The sequence below is a fragment of the Mesocricetus auratus genome, unplaced genomic scaffold (genome assembly GCF_017639785.1).
Source record: "Mesocricetus auratus isolate SY011 unplaced genomic scaffold, BCM_Maur_2.0 Super-Scaffold_100694, whole genome shotgun sequence".
NCBI lineage: Eukaryota > Metazoa > Chordata > Mammalia > Rodentia > Cricetidae > Mesocricetus > Mesocricetus auratus.
Window position 1 is genome coordinate 849,700 of NW_024429268.1, and position 14,096 is coordinate 863,795.

The 14,096-nt window shown below is 41.0% G+C and overlaps 1 protein-coding gene across 1 annotated transcript in view; it reads right to left on the minus strand.

Moving 5' to 3' along the window:
• Positions 1 to 14,096, minus strand: part of Cntnap2 (contactin associated protein 2) — a 2,029,549-nt gene that overhangs the window by 435,085 nt on the left and 1,580,368 nt on the right. The window contains exon 15 of the mRNA XM_040740424.1: positions 3,170 to 3,297. Within this exon, the coding sequence (XP_040596358.1) occupies positions 3,170 to 3,297 (128 nt within the window). The remainder of the gene's footprint in view (positions 1 to 3,169; positions 3,298 to 14,096) is intronic.

A 14,096-nucleotide genomic window follows, 5' to 3' on the forward strand; every position in this document is an offset into this window, starting at 1 on the left:
CGCTGCTGAGTCATTCCTTAGCTGGTGCTGGGACCTGCCTCCTTCAGTATTAGTCCAGTGCAAACCGGAAACCAGCTGGGGCACCCAGCCTCATGGATTGAGCAAATACTGAATTCTTGGTCTTTCCATCAGGAGACAGCCATTACTGGGCCACTCAAACCACAGGCTTTAAGCTATCACGACAGACCCCCTCTCTTCATATCTATATCCGTACATATATGCATTCTATCAGCCCTTTTCCTTCTAGAGAACTCTAATACAGTCCTAATAATGCATCTGAAAACAGTCTTGACATAGAAACGTAAATGGACATTTGTCATTATGCTCTTCTAATTTTCTCTGTCTTTTATTAAAATAGAGTCTAGATGGGGAGATGCCTCAGTAGATGAAGTGCTTGCTAAGAAATCAAAATGGCCTGACTCTGGATCACTAAAACGCACTTTAAAAGATGGTACATGACTAAGTATATCTGCAACCTCAGTGTGGAGAGCATAGACAGATATATCCCAGGAGCTCAGTGGTCAGCTACACCAGCCAAAACAGTGAGTGCCAGGTTCAGTGAGAGAGCTTGCCTCAAAAATGAAGTGCACAGTGATAGAGGGAGATTTTCCAGAATTAGTCTCTCTCTCTCTCTCTCTCTCTCTCTCTCTCTCTCTCTCTCTCTCTCTCTCTCTCTCACACACACTCCTACCTTAAATGCACCTTTTACCATTCCTTTCTTGAGAAATTAATTACAATAATGTTACATCAGAAAATCTATCATTAAATGATTGTCTTAGTTAGGGTTTCTATTGCCATGGCAAAACACCATGACTAAAAAGCAAGTTGGGAAGGAAAGGGTTTATTAGGCTTACACTTCCACATTGCTGTTCATCGTTGAAGGAAGTCAGGACAGGAACTCAAACAGGGCAGGATCCTAGAGGCAGGAGCCGATGCAGAGGCCATGGATGGGAGTTACTTACTGGCTTGCTTCCGGTGGCTTTCCTTAGCCTGCTTTCTTGTAGAACCCAGGACTACAAGCCAAGGGATGGCACCACCCACCACAGGCTCCTGCATTGATCACTAATTGAGAAAATACCTTACAGCTAGATCTCAAGGCAGCATTTCCTCAACCGAGGCTCCTGAGGATGACTCTGGATTGTGTCAAGCTAACACAAAACCAACTGGTACAACGATAAACCATCTCAATCTTTTAGTCCTTTTTCAATTGAATTTCTCAAACACATTTGAATTATCTTTTCCTATTCCCAGGTCACCTAGTGAAGTGCTGCATAAAAAGCAAACCCAGGATAAATTCTTCTTGAGACCTGGTATATTGATTAGCAGATGTCAATCTCATATTAGCTAAAAATAATACACTTTTGCATATAAATTTCTCTTGATTGTTAAGTCAATCATCCACTTCATTGGAACTTTTCTCCAATTCAAAGTGAAATTCAGAATTATAATTGATAAGTCAGAGGCATTTTATCTTTATATATTGGTAATTATGGCATAATAAAGCTGACTTTCAGTCTACAGTACATAAAATCCTAACTGTAAAGAACATGATAGTCTATCTCTTAGAATATTTATTTAGTATGCATATTGTTTATTGTTCTGTGTCAGTATCTTTTCTTAGTGAGCGAAACTCAAATATCTTTTTGGGCACTGTTAACAAGTTTGGATAAACAAAGTGGAGTTTTACTGCTTATAGCCAAAGCTTCAAAAAGATTTTTTTTTTGGCTTTTCGAGACAGGGTTTCTTTGTGGCTTTGGAGGCTGTCCTGGAACTCGCTTGGTAGTCCAGGCTGGTCTCGAACTCACAGAGATCCGCCTGCCTCTGCCTCCCAAGTGCTGGGATTAAAGGCGTGTGCCACCAATGCCCGGCTTTTTTCTTTTTTCTTTTTTTTTTTTTGGCAAAAAGATCTTTTGACCAACCTCAATTCTGTGGGTAGCATTTTCTCCCAATGTAAGAAGAGAACGATCAGTCCAAACACCTCCCCTCTTTTGTGTTAGGAGCATCCCCTTGTTTAACTACCAGCATTCTCACTTAACTAAGCAGTAAACTGCTAAGCACACACTCTTATCCTCTGTCTTCTTGGGGACACCTCTCTGAATGGTTGCAAGAATCTATTACCGAATAGTCCTAATTCTCCACTGATTTACAGAAGTTGGGAAGAATACTCCACCTCACATAATCCTTTGCTAGGAGGAATCAAAACCGAAGTACTAAACATCTTTATGGTCTCCCCAGGAGGCGCTGGGACACAGGTGGTTATTCTCATTACTGCAGCTGATAAAATGGAGAGGCTTGCCTGGGGTCTTCGAGTGAGCCAGTTATTGAGGGAGTGGAATCTAGGTCTCCCTTTGCCTAGCATACAGCAACAACAAAAAGCACAGAATTCCCAGGAGTGTTGCCTGAATCACATGTGCAGGAAATAGAGGGAAATGATGCCCAGGATGCTCATTGCTGAATCCCCATGGCAACCTTGTACTCCTCCCCTCCCACCATACATAAAGTACACCGAAGGGAATCAAACAACATAAAACCCGAATGGTGCCCTTAATTAGGTGGGACTATCACGCTGACTCTCTTACCTCCCACTGCCCATGCTAGCAGCACCCAATTTCTCTCTGGTCCCTAAGCCTCAAAGCAGGACATCATTATAGAAACAATCTTTGCCTTTCAAGGGACCATCAAGCTTTGATGATGATGGAGTTTGATAGCCATAATGTCAAACTTTATACGGCCATAATCCAAGTTTACAATAATACATTAAGCTATAATGCTACTATTTATATCACCATAAACCCAGTTTTATGGTGATATAAATAGCCATGCTAATGGCATTAACAGCAGCACAAAGTGGAATCCCAGCTGTTGAGTGACACTTTTATGCTATTAGCATTGCTATTTATGCTACCATAGGCTATAGGCTTAGGTTGTCAAACTTGTTACTTATGAATAATAGACAAGGAAGATGTATACCCACATCTTATGCCTGAATTGAGGCTTCTATACTGGACACACCCTCTTTACAATAATGTAGCTCTCAATTGGACCCCTGCTTGTTATATGTGTGATGTTTTTGAAGAACAAGTCTGTTTGCTGGCATCTTCTGAGCAGCCTGGAAACACGATTTCAATGTGATAAGAAAGCAAAAGCCACAGCTGCTGGGCAAACTTACTGTCTCCTTGGCAGCGCAGAGGACCCACGCTCAGCTTGGCTTCTGAGCCTTGCCGGTCAGTATCTCCAACCACCACCTGGCTCACTGGCAGGTGATCTTTGTAGGATAAGAAGCCAGCATCCTTCCTCCTGAATCACAGGGAGACAGAAAAACATGGGAGGCTGTGTTAGGATTACAGCTTCTGTTGTCTGATCACTGATGGCATTTTTAATAGTTGTTCAGAATTGCAGCGAGTAAAACCCCAGATGGAGTTTGCTCTCCTCCCCCCTGTAATTGCTCAGAGCATGGCTCAGAGGCAACTCTGGCGTGGCCATCTGATGGAAAATAGAACTGACATTCTGATTTCCATAACGTACAACTAATAGGCCATTGTCTATTTTAGGTGGGAATTAGACCAAGCCACATGCCCCCACAGGTGCTCACGTACAGAGATAATGCAAAGTCCAACAAAGCCACCCGAATGATACACCAAGCAAATCCCCGTTGGAAAATCTTTGCTTCTTTAATCGTTGAAGCGATTCCTCTAGAGACTTTCTTTCCTGTTGAGCATCAGCTAAATAAGGGACATCTTTTGTTTTCTAGTCTCTCCTTGTTTGCTTGAAGAACTGAAATAGTTCATGGACGTCTCCAGCATGGAGCAGGTGCTCCATGAGTAGTTAGCTCCATGGATAATGAGAAGCAGAGCTGAGGTTTCTGCCCAGGTTCATCTGTTTAGCCTGTACTCATTCTGCGCTTACCCACACCTCCCAGCTTTATTCCACACCTACTTTGAATTATGTAAGGATTTTTATCAGTTATTTGAGAATCTCATGTATTCGTACAAGGTGTCATGCCCCTCTTCTCCCTATGACTCCTCCCAGATCCGCCCGCCCCCTCAATGTCCCTTCCAATTTCATGTCCTTTGTTTTTTTTTAATAACACATTAAATCCATCTGTTCTTGGGTGTGGGACCATCTACTAAAGTGAGGTCGACCTACCAGGGTCTACACCCATACTAAAAACTAGCTCTCTCCAAGTAGTAATGAACTTCCAATGGCTTCTCAAGTAGAGGTGAAGGCCCATGAACCCACTGTACGCCACTTGACGGTGTTGGCTGGCATGTCTTGTAAAGGCAACTACAACTGCTGTTAGTGTCCTGTCAAGTCCAGAAGACACTGTGAGATCTGAGTTCTTCTAAATCTTTCCCGCCTGGGTCCTGTTGTCGCTTTAGTCCCCAAATAACACACCGAGCTCTATATTAATTATGAAGCTGTTGGCCGTTTGCTATGCTTTCTAATCAGCTAGCTTTGACTTAATCATTAACCCATAATCACCAATATATATTTTTATAAGGACTCATCTTTCCGAGAACGCCAGACTTACGTTGTCTCCTCCGAGGAAACACATCATGACGACTTTCTTTACTACATTTCCCAGAATCCTTCTCAACTCCTAGTCCCACCTATATTGCTTACCTATTGGCCAACAGTGCTTTATTTATGCCAATCAAATGCATACACAGAAGGACCTCCCCCATCATTCCACCCGGTCTTTCATGGCATTCCTGAGCTCTGGGGAGGGGGAGACATGACCTAAATGACTCATTTATGGCTGCTGAGTGCCTAGGCATTTATTTTGGCCAGCTGTGAGTTTCTGTATTAACTGCTGTGCTCTGCACAAAGAAGCTTCTCTGATGAAGTATGAGATGTGCTAATCTATGCATATAGAGATATGGATTTAGAGGGCAGCTTGATAGTATATTAATTTAGTACAATAATAGTAATATGTTCAACTCTGGGGTTCATACAATCCCCAGCCATGGATTCCTGACCAGATTTACAGTACTAGGCATATATTTTCTCTTGTGGAGTGGGTCTCAGTGAAGGAGTGGAATGGGGCCAACTGCAAAGAGCTTCCTTGCACCAGAGCCCAGAAGTTCTGAGGGTCAGGAGGAGCCTCGGGACACTGTCTGTGGAAACCTCTGCTCTACCCTATTTTGCTGCTGCTGCAGCTTCATGTTCCCCTTCTTGGGGCCGGATGGGTGGGAGGCACAAATCAGAGGGAGGCTATTCTGAAAAGATAATTTTTCATGCCAATCAGCCTGAATGGAAATAGCAAGTCTGAATGCTACTTTTGAATAATGAGAGAATGAGGGAGATGGTTCAGTAACGAGGCTAAGGATTTCGTATTCACATTCCTAAGCACATAGATCTGGGGATTGGAGAAAACAACATGGAACACCATCCTGAAAGTTCTGTGCTATGCAGGGCCTATGCTTGCCCTTGAGATTGTCTACAATATCAGTGAACATAGTCTTCCATTTGTGTCAGGAGTAGAAATCCAGGAAGGAGATATAACACTTGGTCAGTGGGAGTCAAAACTGTATTTTACCCTGTCTCAGCAGTTTCAGTGTTCTTTGGTTTTCAAAAGCATTGTTTATCAAGTTAGAACAAACCAAACCTTGGGACTTTTTGACAGTGCTGTATTTCCTGGTGACCAGGCTTCAAACCTGCCGGTTGGATTTCTTTTGTGCAAAACTTACTTTCCTTTAGCAGAATTTCAATCAATTAAAATAGGAAGAAAATGCTCTTGTTTTCTTTTTTAAGTTATGTATAGTGTATATGAGTGTTCTTATGTGCATATCCATGTTATATGCAAGGATGCCCACGCATGTGTTAACTGCATGTGAGATTCAGATGTCCATACTAGGTGTCTTCCTCCATTGCTCCCCAACTTATTTTTTGAGACAGAGTCTCAGAGAACTTGGAATTTGCTGATTCAGCAGGGTGGATGACCAGCAAACATCAGGAATCTTGTTTCAGACTACTCAGTATTGGAATTATATGTATGCGAGAACATGCCCAGATTTTTATAGAGGTGCTGGTTCTCCAAATTCTGGGGCACATGCTTATGCGGTAAGAACTTTTGCGACTGAGTCATTTCCCTACACCAAAGCCTTCAATAGTAAACAGGACATTTACTCTTAAAGGAGCAATAAATGAAGGCAGCCTAACTGCACACTTGAATTTGACAGCCTGTTAGAAATGATCCCCATGGACATGGTGCTAATATCCTTTATGAGTTAATGCCCCTTATGATGTGCTTCCAAGCAACTGCTCTACAAACTAAGTCCTGAAACCCAAACTCCTCTTGCAATCTACATTTGTCTGACCCAGAAGGGACTTTGTGTTTGGCTTTGCAGGGTCTGGCCGGCATCATGCCGTAGCTTTGGTATACCAGGTTCCTGAGCATAATGGGCTGCCCTGAACTCTCAGGGCTTAAGTCTTTGAGCTTTTGAAAGATAACATAGATGATTTTATAAAAATAAGATGTGGGTTATGGAGATGGCTCAGTGTGTAAAGTACTTGTGTACATGTACACAGAAGACATAGTGCTTTTGAGAGATGGGGTCTCCATGACATTGTGTAATAAATGTACACTGCCCATGACTATCTGAAAGACGTGCGTATGTAAATGTGTTTTTACATATGTATATGTAAACCATGTACAGTTCACATACCCACTTGTGCCATCATGACTCAAATAAGAGTTTGGAAGACTTCCCGTGACCCAAAAGCACGTCTCCCACACATGTCCAATAGGCAGTACATACTTTGAATGTATTTGCTATTTAATTCAAAATATTCAAATATCCAAAAATCTTTTGGGTTATATCCTGAATGAAATGTTGTGCTACATTAGTGAAAATGTAATATCACCCAGCAAAGGAAATAAGGCTTCTCCTGGTGTCAGTTGGGCAGACTCTCGGGTTTGGATATTACACATACAGTTGCCCTGAACATCCTTTCAGAGGAATCACCTACTGACATTGACAGATGTTTACACAAAACAAGAAATTCTGAGTTATACAGTCTGCTTAACTTTGTCTCTAGAGTGCATATCAGTTTTTACCTGAAGCATAATAAGAATTCAGGTTGCTTAGGATCCTTGCCTGTGTCTATGATAAGTGATGTAATGAAACATAGTATACTATTTTAAAACGCCAGATAAGAATATTTTTAAGGGGGCCTGGTGGGGGGCGTGGGGGAAGAGGGGAGGGACAGGGAGCTGGGATTGACATGTGAAGCAAGCTTGTTTCTAACGTAAATTTAAAAAAATCTAAATATAAAAAAGAATATTTTTAAAAACAAAAGTCTGTAAATATTCCAATCACTATGTAATTTAAGGATAAGCTTGGAAACAGTTCTCAATTCTTTGTAAAATGACATAAATGAATTAAATTAATAGATTAAATTAAATTCATTATTAAATTCATTAAATAAATAGAGTGTAATAAATTTGTGAACTTGCTTTCCAGAAGTTTGGGCATTGTGATACTATAATTAGCCATCATTCAATTATTTGTTTAGAAACTGATTAACATTAAGAATGATAAGAATTTATGCCGGGCAGTGGTGGCGCATGCCTTTAATCCCAGCACTCTGGAGGCAGCAGGTGGATTTCTGTGAGTTTGAGACCAAGCCTGGTCTACAGAGCAAGTTCCAGGACAGCCTCCAAAACAATACAGAGAAACCCTGTCTTGAAACTTCCCCCCCCAAAAAAAGAATGATAGGAATTTATAAGCCAAATTTCACCAATACAATCAACTTTTGTATCATTGTCAATGAAATTGAAAAAATTAAATCATTTTTATTATGTTTTCTCAGTAATGTGTGCTATCACCACTATACTAGTGACAAGCATGAGGAGCAGAGAATTTGTGTTGGCCACAGTAACCAGCTCATAAAGGATAGTTTACATTATTGTCTAGACTACTTTTATCTAATTCTGGGAGTTTCTACTAAAAACAGAAGAAAAGAAAACAATAAACATAATTAAATAAAAAATAATAGTAAATAAGCAATAAATAACCCTCTGTGTCAACTAGAAGTCTTTGCCATGCGATCTTCATTTATTTATAGGTGAAAGCATACCTCCAAAGGTGTACTCAACTAATCTTCCATATTGAAGTTACAATGTCCCAAGTTCAAGAACGTTTGCGGTATTTTACATACAATTGCCTGTGCTATAATATACCACACCAAGTGAGTACTAGGTCTGCTTCATGCCCAGAGGAACCCATTTGTACTGATCTACTGATGCCTTTCTAGAGTATAGCTAATTGTCATAAAACTGATATTCTTCTCTAAATCAGAAAAAAACACACAAAAAATTCATCACTCTAGATAACATGAAAAAGTTGCCTTCTGAACTTATTATGGCCAAATATCTGAGAGAACTCCACAGAATTTCAAGTTGCAAAGAGACACATATGAAACGCACAATCAAAAAACAATAGGTATCACAGTGCCTATGGAAACAAATCCACAGACAGCGGTCAGTGGCTCGATTAGCACAGTTTCTGATACGATTTTACAGCACCTGTTGTGAGACCCGGCAGGTGAACCTCAAAAGCAGTGGCTAGCAGCCCGTGGGTCATGAACCCCTTGGAGGTTGAATGACCCTTTCATCAGGGTCACCTAAGATCCTTAGAAAACATAGATATTTACATTATGATTGATAACAATAGCAAAATCACAGTTGCAAAGTAGCAAGGAAAATAATTTTATGGTTCGGGTCACCACAACACGAGGAACTCTGTTAAAGTGTCACAACATTAGGAAGGTTGTGAATCCCTGCTCAAAAGATTCTACCAGATGTGTCCATCTTAGAACCTTGCCTGCAGTTTTCTTATTTTTATAAATGTTTGTATGCAAATATGATTTTGCTGGAATCAGTGACTTTTAGAGATTGAGGTCAATTTAATTTAGGAAGACATTAAGTACTATTCATCATGTTAGCATAATACACTAATTATGTGTGATAGTGGGCTTGTACATTAGAAGAATTCTGTCACCCATCTCACGGGGGCCCTGACTCAGACTCTAGCATGGTCTATCAGATTTTTTAGTTATAAAAGTCAAACTTGAGTCTCTGGGTCCATTCTAGAACTTTTTCTCTTCAGTACAGCTTTCCTGAGAAATTTGGTTGTACTCACTGGCTAAAACATCCCTGCTGAGACAGCAAACAGGCCTCTAGGCACCTCAGCCTTCCCCTCAGCAAAGTGAAAATACAAAAGTAAAAAATTACATAAAAATAAAACCTGAAGTTCTCACTGTAGAGAACTTGTTTTCCTATCAGATGTTATGAAAGTTCTCATTCTAAAAGGTCTGTATATCCTAGCAGAGAGAAGGGACTTTTCTTAGAGGAGTTTGTAGGGAGATTTGGGTATCAGAGAATGATGCAAAACTATTTTCCCATCATCTCTGGCAGAAGCAACTGTTGAACCAATGTATGGGAGGCCACTGTTTGGACTAAGGCTGCAGCAGATCATGGTGTACCAACATGAACTCACTTGTGTAAACTACCTTGGAATCAAACTGAACACTAGCACAGACCAATTTTCTAAAGAAGAGGGGATTCCCAGCCACCAATAAGGGGCGCCATTCCTTTGATTCAGTATTCTAAGGAAGCCCTGTCCATTTTAATCCTGTACAGGATAATTTTTCAATCACCCATCTGCTTTGTTGAGATCATTGGTCCATTCATTATTTTGTAGAACACAGGAGAAGATACTGCCTGATTGTAGAACTGATAATTAAATGCAATTAAATATTCTAATTAAATTTGTTGTGATTTCATTTTTCTCAGATCTCTGTGAATGGTGTGAGAAGAGGGAGTAATGTTTCCTGGCCTCTTTGAGATGAGTTTGTTGATCAGAGGCGACTGTGTGTTCCTTAGGATGCCTGCCCATCCCAAGATGGAGCAGCAGCATTGCCAGTTCCTCTATGGCGCTCTTGTGTAGGTAGGCAAGGCCTCTGCTTGTCTATCACAGAAGAGCTAATGTAGCATAGCAGGATCATCACAAGACGGGGGGGGAGCAGAGGCTCTATTACACAACAAAGTAAATACTTCCAGTGATGTCCTCAGTCACCATTGGCTGTTGAACCCTCCTCAATGTTGTAAGATAGCGCTCCCATAAAGCAATTAGAGCAATTAAGAAGACAACCATCGTAACTAGATCATTAGAATCCAACCTGTGTCCCCTATGGAATGAAAGTAATTACAGATTCAATTCTTTCTTTTCAGTGGGAATAGAGGAGACCTTTTATAAATGCTACACAATTATGTGTTTCATTTAGACTCTCTTAGAAAAAGCCCTTGTCATTATTTTGAGATTTTATGCAAAATGGTCTTCTCTGGATTGCCTTTCTGGAATGTAAGCTCCCTGAGGACAGATGTGATGCTTCATAAAACTTTATAAAAATAAACACAGGTAGGTAATTAAATGCAGTTGGCTTCATGTATTTTGTGATTGATAAACACACAAACACAGACATTAACATGGCATAATTCCAGAACAGATGTCAGCATGAGCTTACCTTTCCTATATTGAATTCCTAGAATAATTTTGAGGCATTTCCTTCTGTAAAGTGTAACTTTCTTTAGTTAAGGTTTTATTTACTTAGAAAGTAATATTCTATAAGAGATTAAAAGATGATTGAAATGGCAAAAGGGTACAGAAGTTACATCCTAAAGGTAAGTCTTTAGTTGTTCTCTATAAAAGAAAGTTGGCTAATTTACCTGGGTCATATTTTCTCTACATAGGTATCACATAATTAGGGTCTTTGATCCTAGTTTTATGCTCTTAAATCTAGAAAGTGTTTGGTACACTTCCATGTGCATGAAAACAATCATGACTGTTGGGTCTATTTTTCATGGGTGTGGTCCTTTGAGGTCCTTTGTGGTGTGAGCAGGATAGGACTCTGAAGTGATCTATTTAACCTCCATCACTTTTCAGGTACTAGGTTAGGAATAAAACATGCCTGGTTTTATGTCCTCTACGGATTAGTAGCCAGGGGGAAGAAACATAGAAATGTCCAGTGCCCTGAACTTGAAGAGAAGATGCCCATTTACATTTCTCAAGTTGTCCTGAAAGAGTTTCAGTTGACTTCCTTTAAGTAACACAGAAATGTATCGTTCTTATTCCATAGGAAGGTTGTCTGGGTGGAAGACTGTTTTGAGCTACTTACAGTTTAGTCTGTCTATTTGTATTTACATTTTATACGTGCAAGAATTGCTTGTGTTTTTGTAACTCAAGGCAAGAGGGGATACTTGATGCAGCCTTCTTCACATTCCTGTATGTCTGAATATCTGGCAAGTCACAGTCCATACCCAACATCTCAAAACCTACCTGACGGTGAAGCATCTCCCTTATCTTGGTTCTGAATATCTTTCAAACACAGGGTGAATGACCTGGTTCTTCGTCAGTGTCTTTTCCACGTTTTTTTTTTTTTTTTAAGAAGCAAACAGATGCAGGATTTGAAATGTCACACACACTTGGCTGTCTCTACTCTTTACTTGACCACATCCTTTCTCATGGCTCACTGGCCCTTGAGTCAGACTGGATGGACTTTTGGAGAAATTTCTTCTGTGTAAGTACATGATTGTGCATGTGTGTGCTCAGGTTCATGCATGTTTGCATGCACATGAATTTAGAGGCCAGAGTACAATCTTAGCTGTAATTTTTAAATGGCCTCCACCTTGATTTTTATGAGACAGTGTCTCCTACTGGCTTGGAACTTGGCTGAGTCTGACTGGCCAGCAAACCCTGGACTGTGATAGTCTCTCCTCCCCAGTTCTGGGTATTTAAACTCAGATCTTCATGCAAGGCAAGTTCTTTACTGACTGGGGAATTTCCCACAATCCCATAGGTGGAATGCTTTAAAAAGTTGCTCCTGACTGGCATTGTATCACTTTCTCTACATGTGGTTCATAAAACACAGCTTATGCCTTTTTTCCAGAGAACTCTAAAAAGGAAGGCTACTCACGTTTCCAACAACTTTGTCTGTCTTCATCTTGAAACTAGACGAGTTTTATGCCACTGTTATGGGGTTCGGGTGTACTTTGTATCTCTCAGACTCCAAAAGTCATAACCAAACCATCTATTTTTTTCTTCCAGACCAACCTCTGCTTTATCATACAGGTAACAGGGACTGCTAGTGAGGAATATACCAAGAACTAGGCAAATCAGCCTTTCCTATTGGCCTCTTAGACTTCTCCAGGAGTGGCCAGGTTTCTCTGGTATCATCTAAAGACACTGCTGACCTAGGCATTTCTGAAAACCAATTTCACAGTCTGTAGAAACCTAATTTATTACTTCTTCTTTGACTATAAAAATTTCTAAAACTAGGCTATTTTTATCTATCAAATTTTATCTAGTTTGATCCTAGTATGAACTAGTCCATTACTGTTTCTGTTGGGACAAAGGGGTCAGGAATTGGGAAAGGAGGTAGACTCTCAAAACTGTGACATCCACCTTTTCAAATGCCAGCAAGCATTCCTGAGAATTGCCTGTCACAGTACAGGTAAAAATGAACCAGAGATGAGCATGGTAGTTCATGCCTATAAACTCAGCTTCTGTCCTGAGGCAGGAGGATTACTGCAAGTCTGAGGCTAGTCTGATCTACATAGTGAGTTCCAAGCCAGGCAGGGCTCCCGAATATAATCCTGTCTCAAAAAGCAAAACAAACAAAACAAAACCCATCAACAAATAAGCAAGTAAACAAACAAACGAGAATCAGGAGAGCAGCTTGGGACTTGTAACTGGTAGGCTAAAGATGAGCTTAAGACGAGGGGTTTCCACTGGGTACAATGCTTCTGGTTAAAGTAATGACAGTAAATACAATTAACCATTTCTTTGTGGCCTGAATTAAACAAACAAAAAAGAACACAAGAAACAAACAAATAAAAAACCATCCTGAGCAAGATAACCCAGTCTTGAGTGCACAGTGTATGTACTAACTCACGGGTGGATATTAGATGTAAAGTAAAGGGTAGCCAGACTACAACCCACACCTCCAGAGAAGCTAGGTAGCCATGAGAACCCTCAGAGGAATACATGGATTGTCCTGGGAAGGGGAATCAGATGAGATCTCCCAAGTAAAATGGGGGTGGGGGGTAAAGGGAAGGCTTGTGGGATGGGAACATGAGGCAAAGGGATGGTCAGGTTGGGAGAGGGTTGGAGTGGGAGAGGGTTGACAGAGAGAGCCAATATGGGGTTAGGGAGAAACACGGAACTAGGGAAACTCCCAGGAATTCACAAGGATGACCCCAGCCAAGACTCCTAGTAACGGTGGAGATGGTTCCTGGACCGACCTTCCCATGTAATTAGACTGGTGACTACCCCAACTGTCATCACAGAGCCTTCACCCAGTAACTAATAGAATCAGATTCAGAGATACACATCCAAGCATCAGGCTGAGCTCCAGGAATCACGCTGAAGAGAAGGGGGAGGGAACACATGAGCAAAGGAGGTCAAGATCATGAAGGAAGAATCTACAGAGACAGCTGAACCAAGCTTGTGGGAACTCATGAACTCTAGACCCACAAGTCTAGAAGCCTCCATGGGACTGAACTGGGCCCTCTGAATGTGGGAGACAATTGTGTAGTTGGATATGTCTGAGGGATCACTGACCGACGGACCAGCATCTATCCTGGGTGCATGATCTGGCTTGTTGGAGCACATTCCCTCTGATAGGATGCCGTGCTGGGTCTTGGTACATGGTGGGGGTCTTTGGTCCTGCCTCAATTTTGTGGGCCAGGCTTTGTCAACCCCCATGGGAGCCCTTACCCTATGGGAGGAGTAGAGGGGGGGTTGTGGGGGGAAGCAAGGCATATCCGGAGGAAAGGTGGGAGGGAGAACCGTGGTTGGAATGCAAAACAAATTTTAAAAGCATAAACTTAAAAAAATAAAAACAAAACAAATACAATTGTCAATATAAGCTAAGCTGTTTAATTTTCAGTGTAAACTAGTTTGTGTTTCTTCCCAACACTTTTTCAACTGTGGTATGGCCAACAGCAACGTGATGCAAGCTTTTTCAGTTCTGTTTTGCTATTCATGCTCTCTGCTTTTCTCATAGGTGTTAAAGTCTATCAATTTGACTTT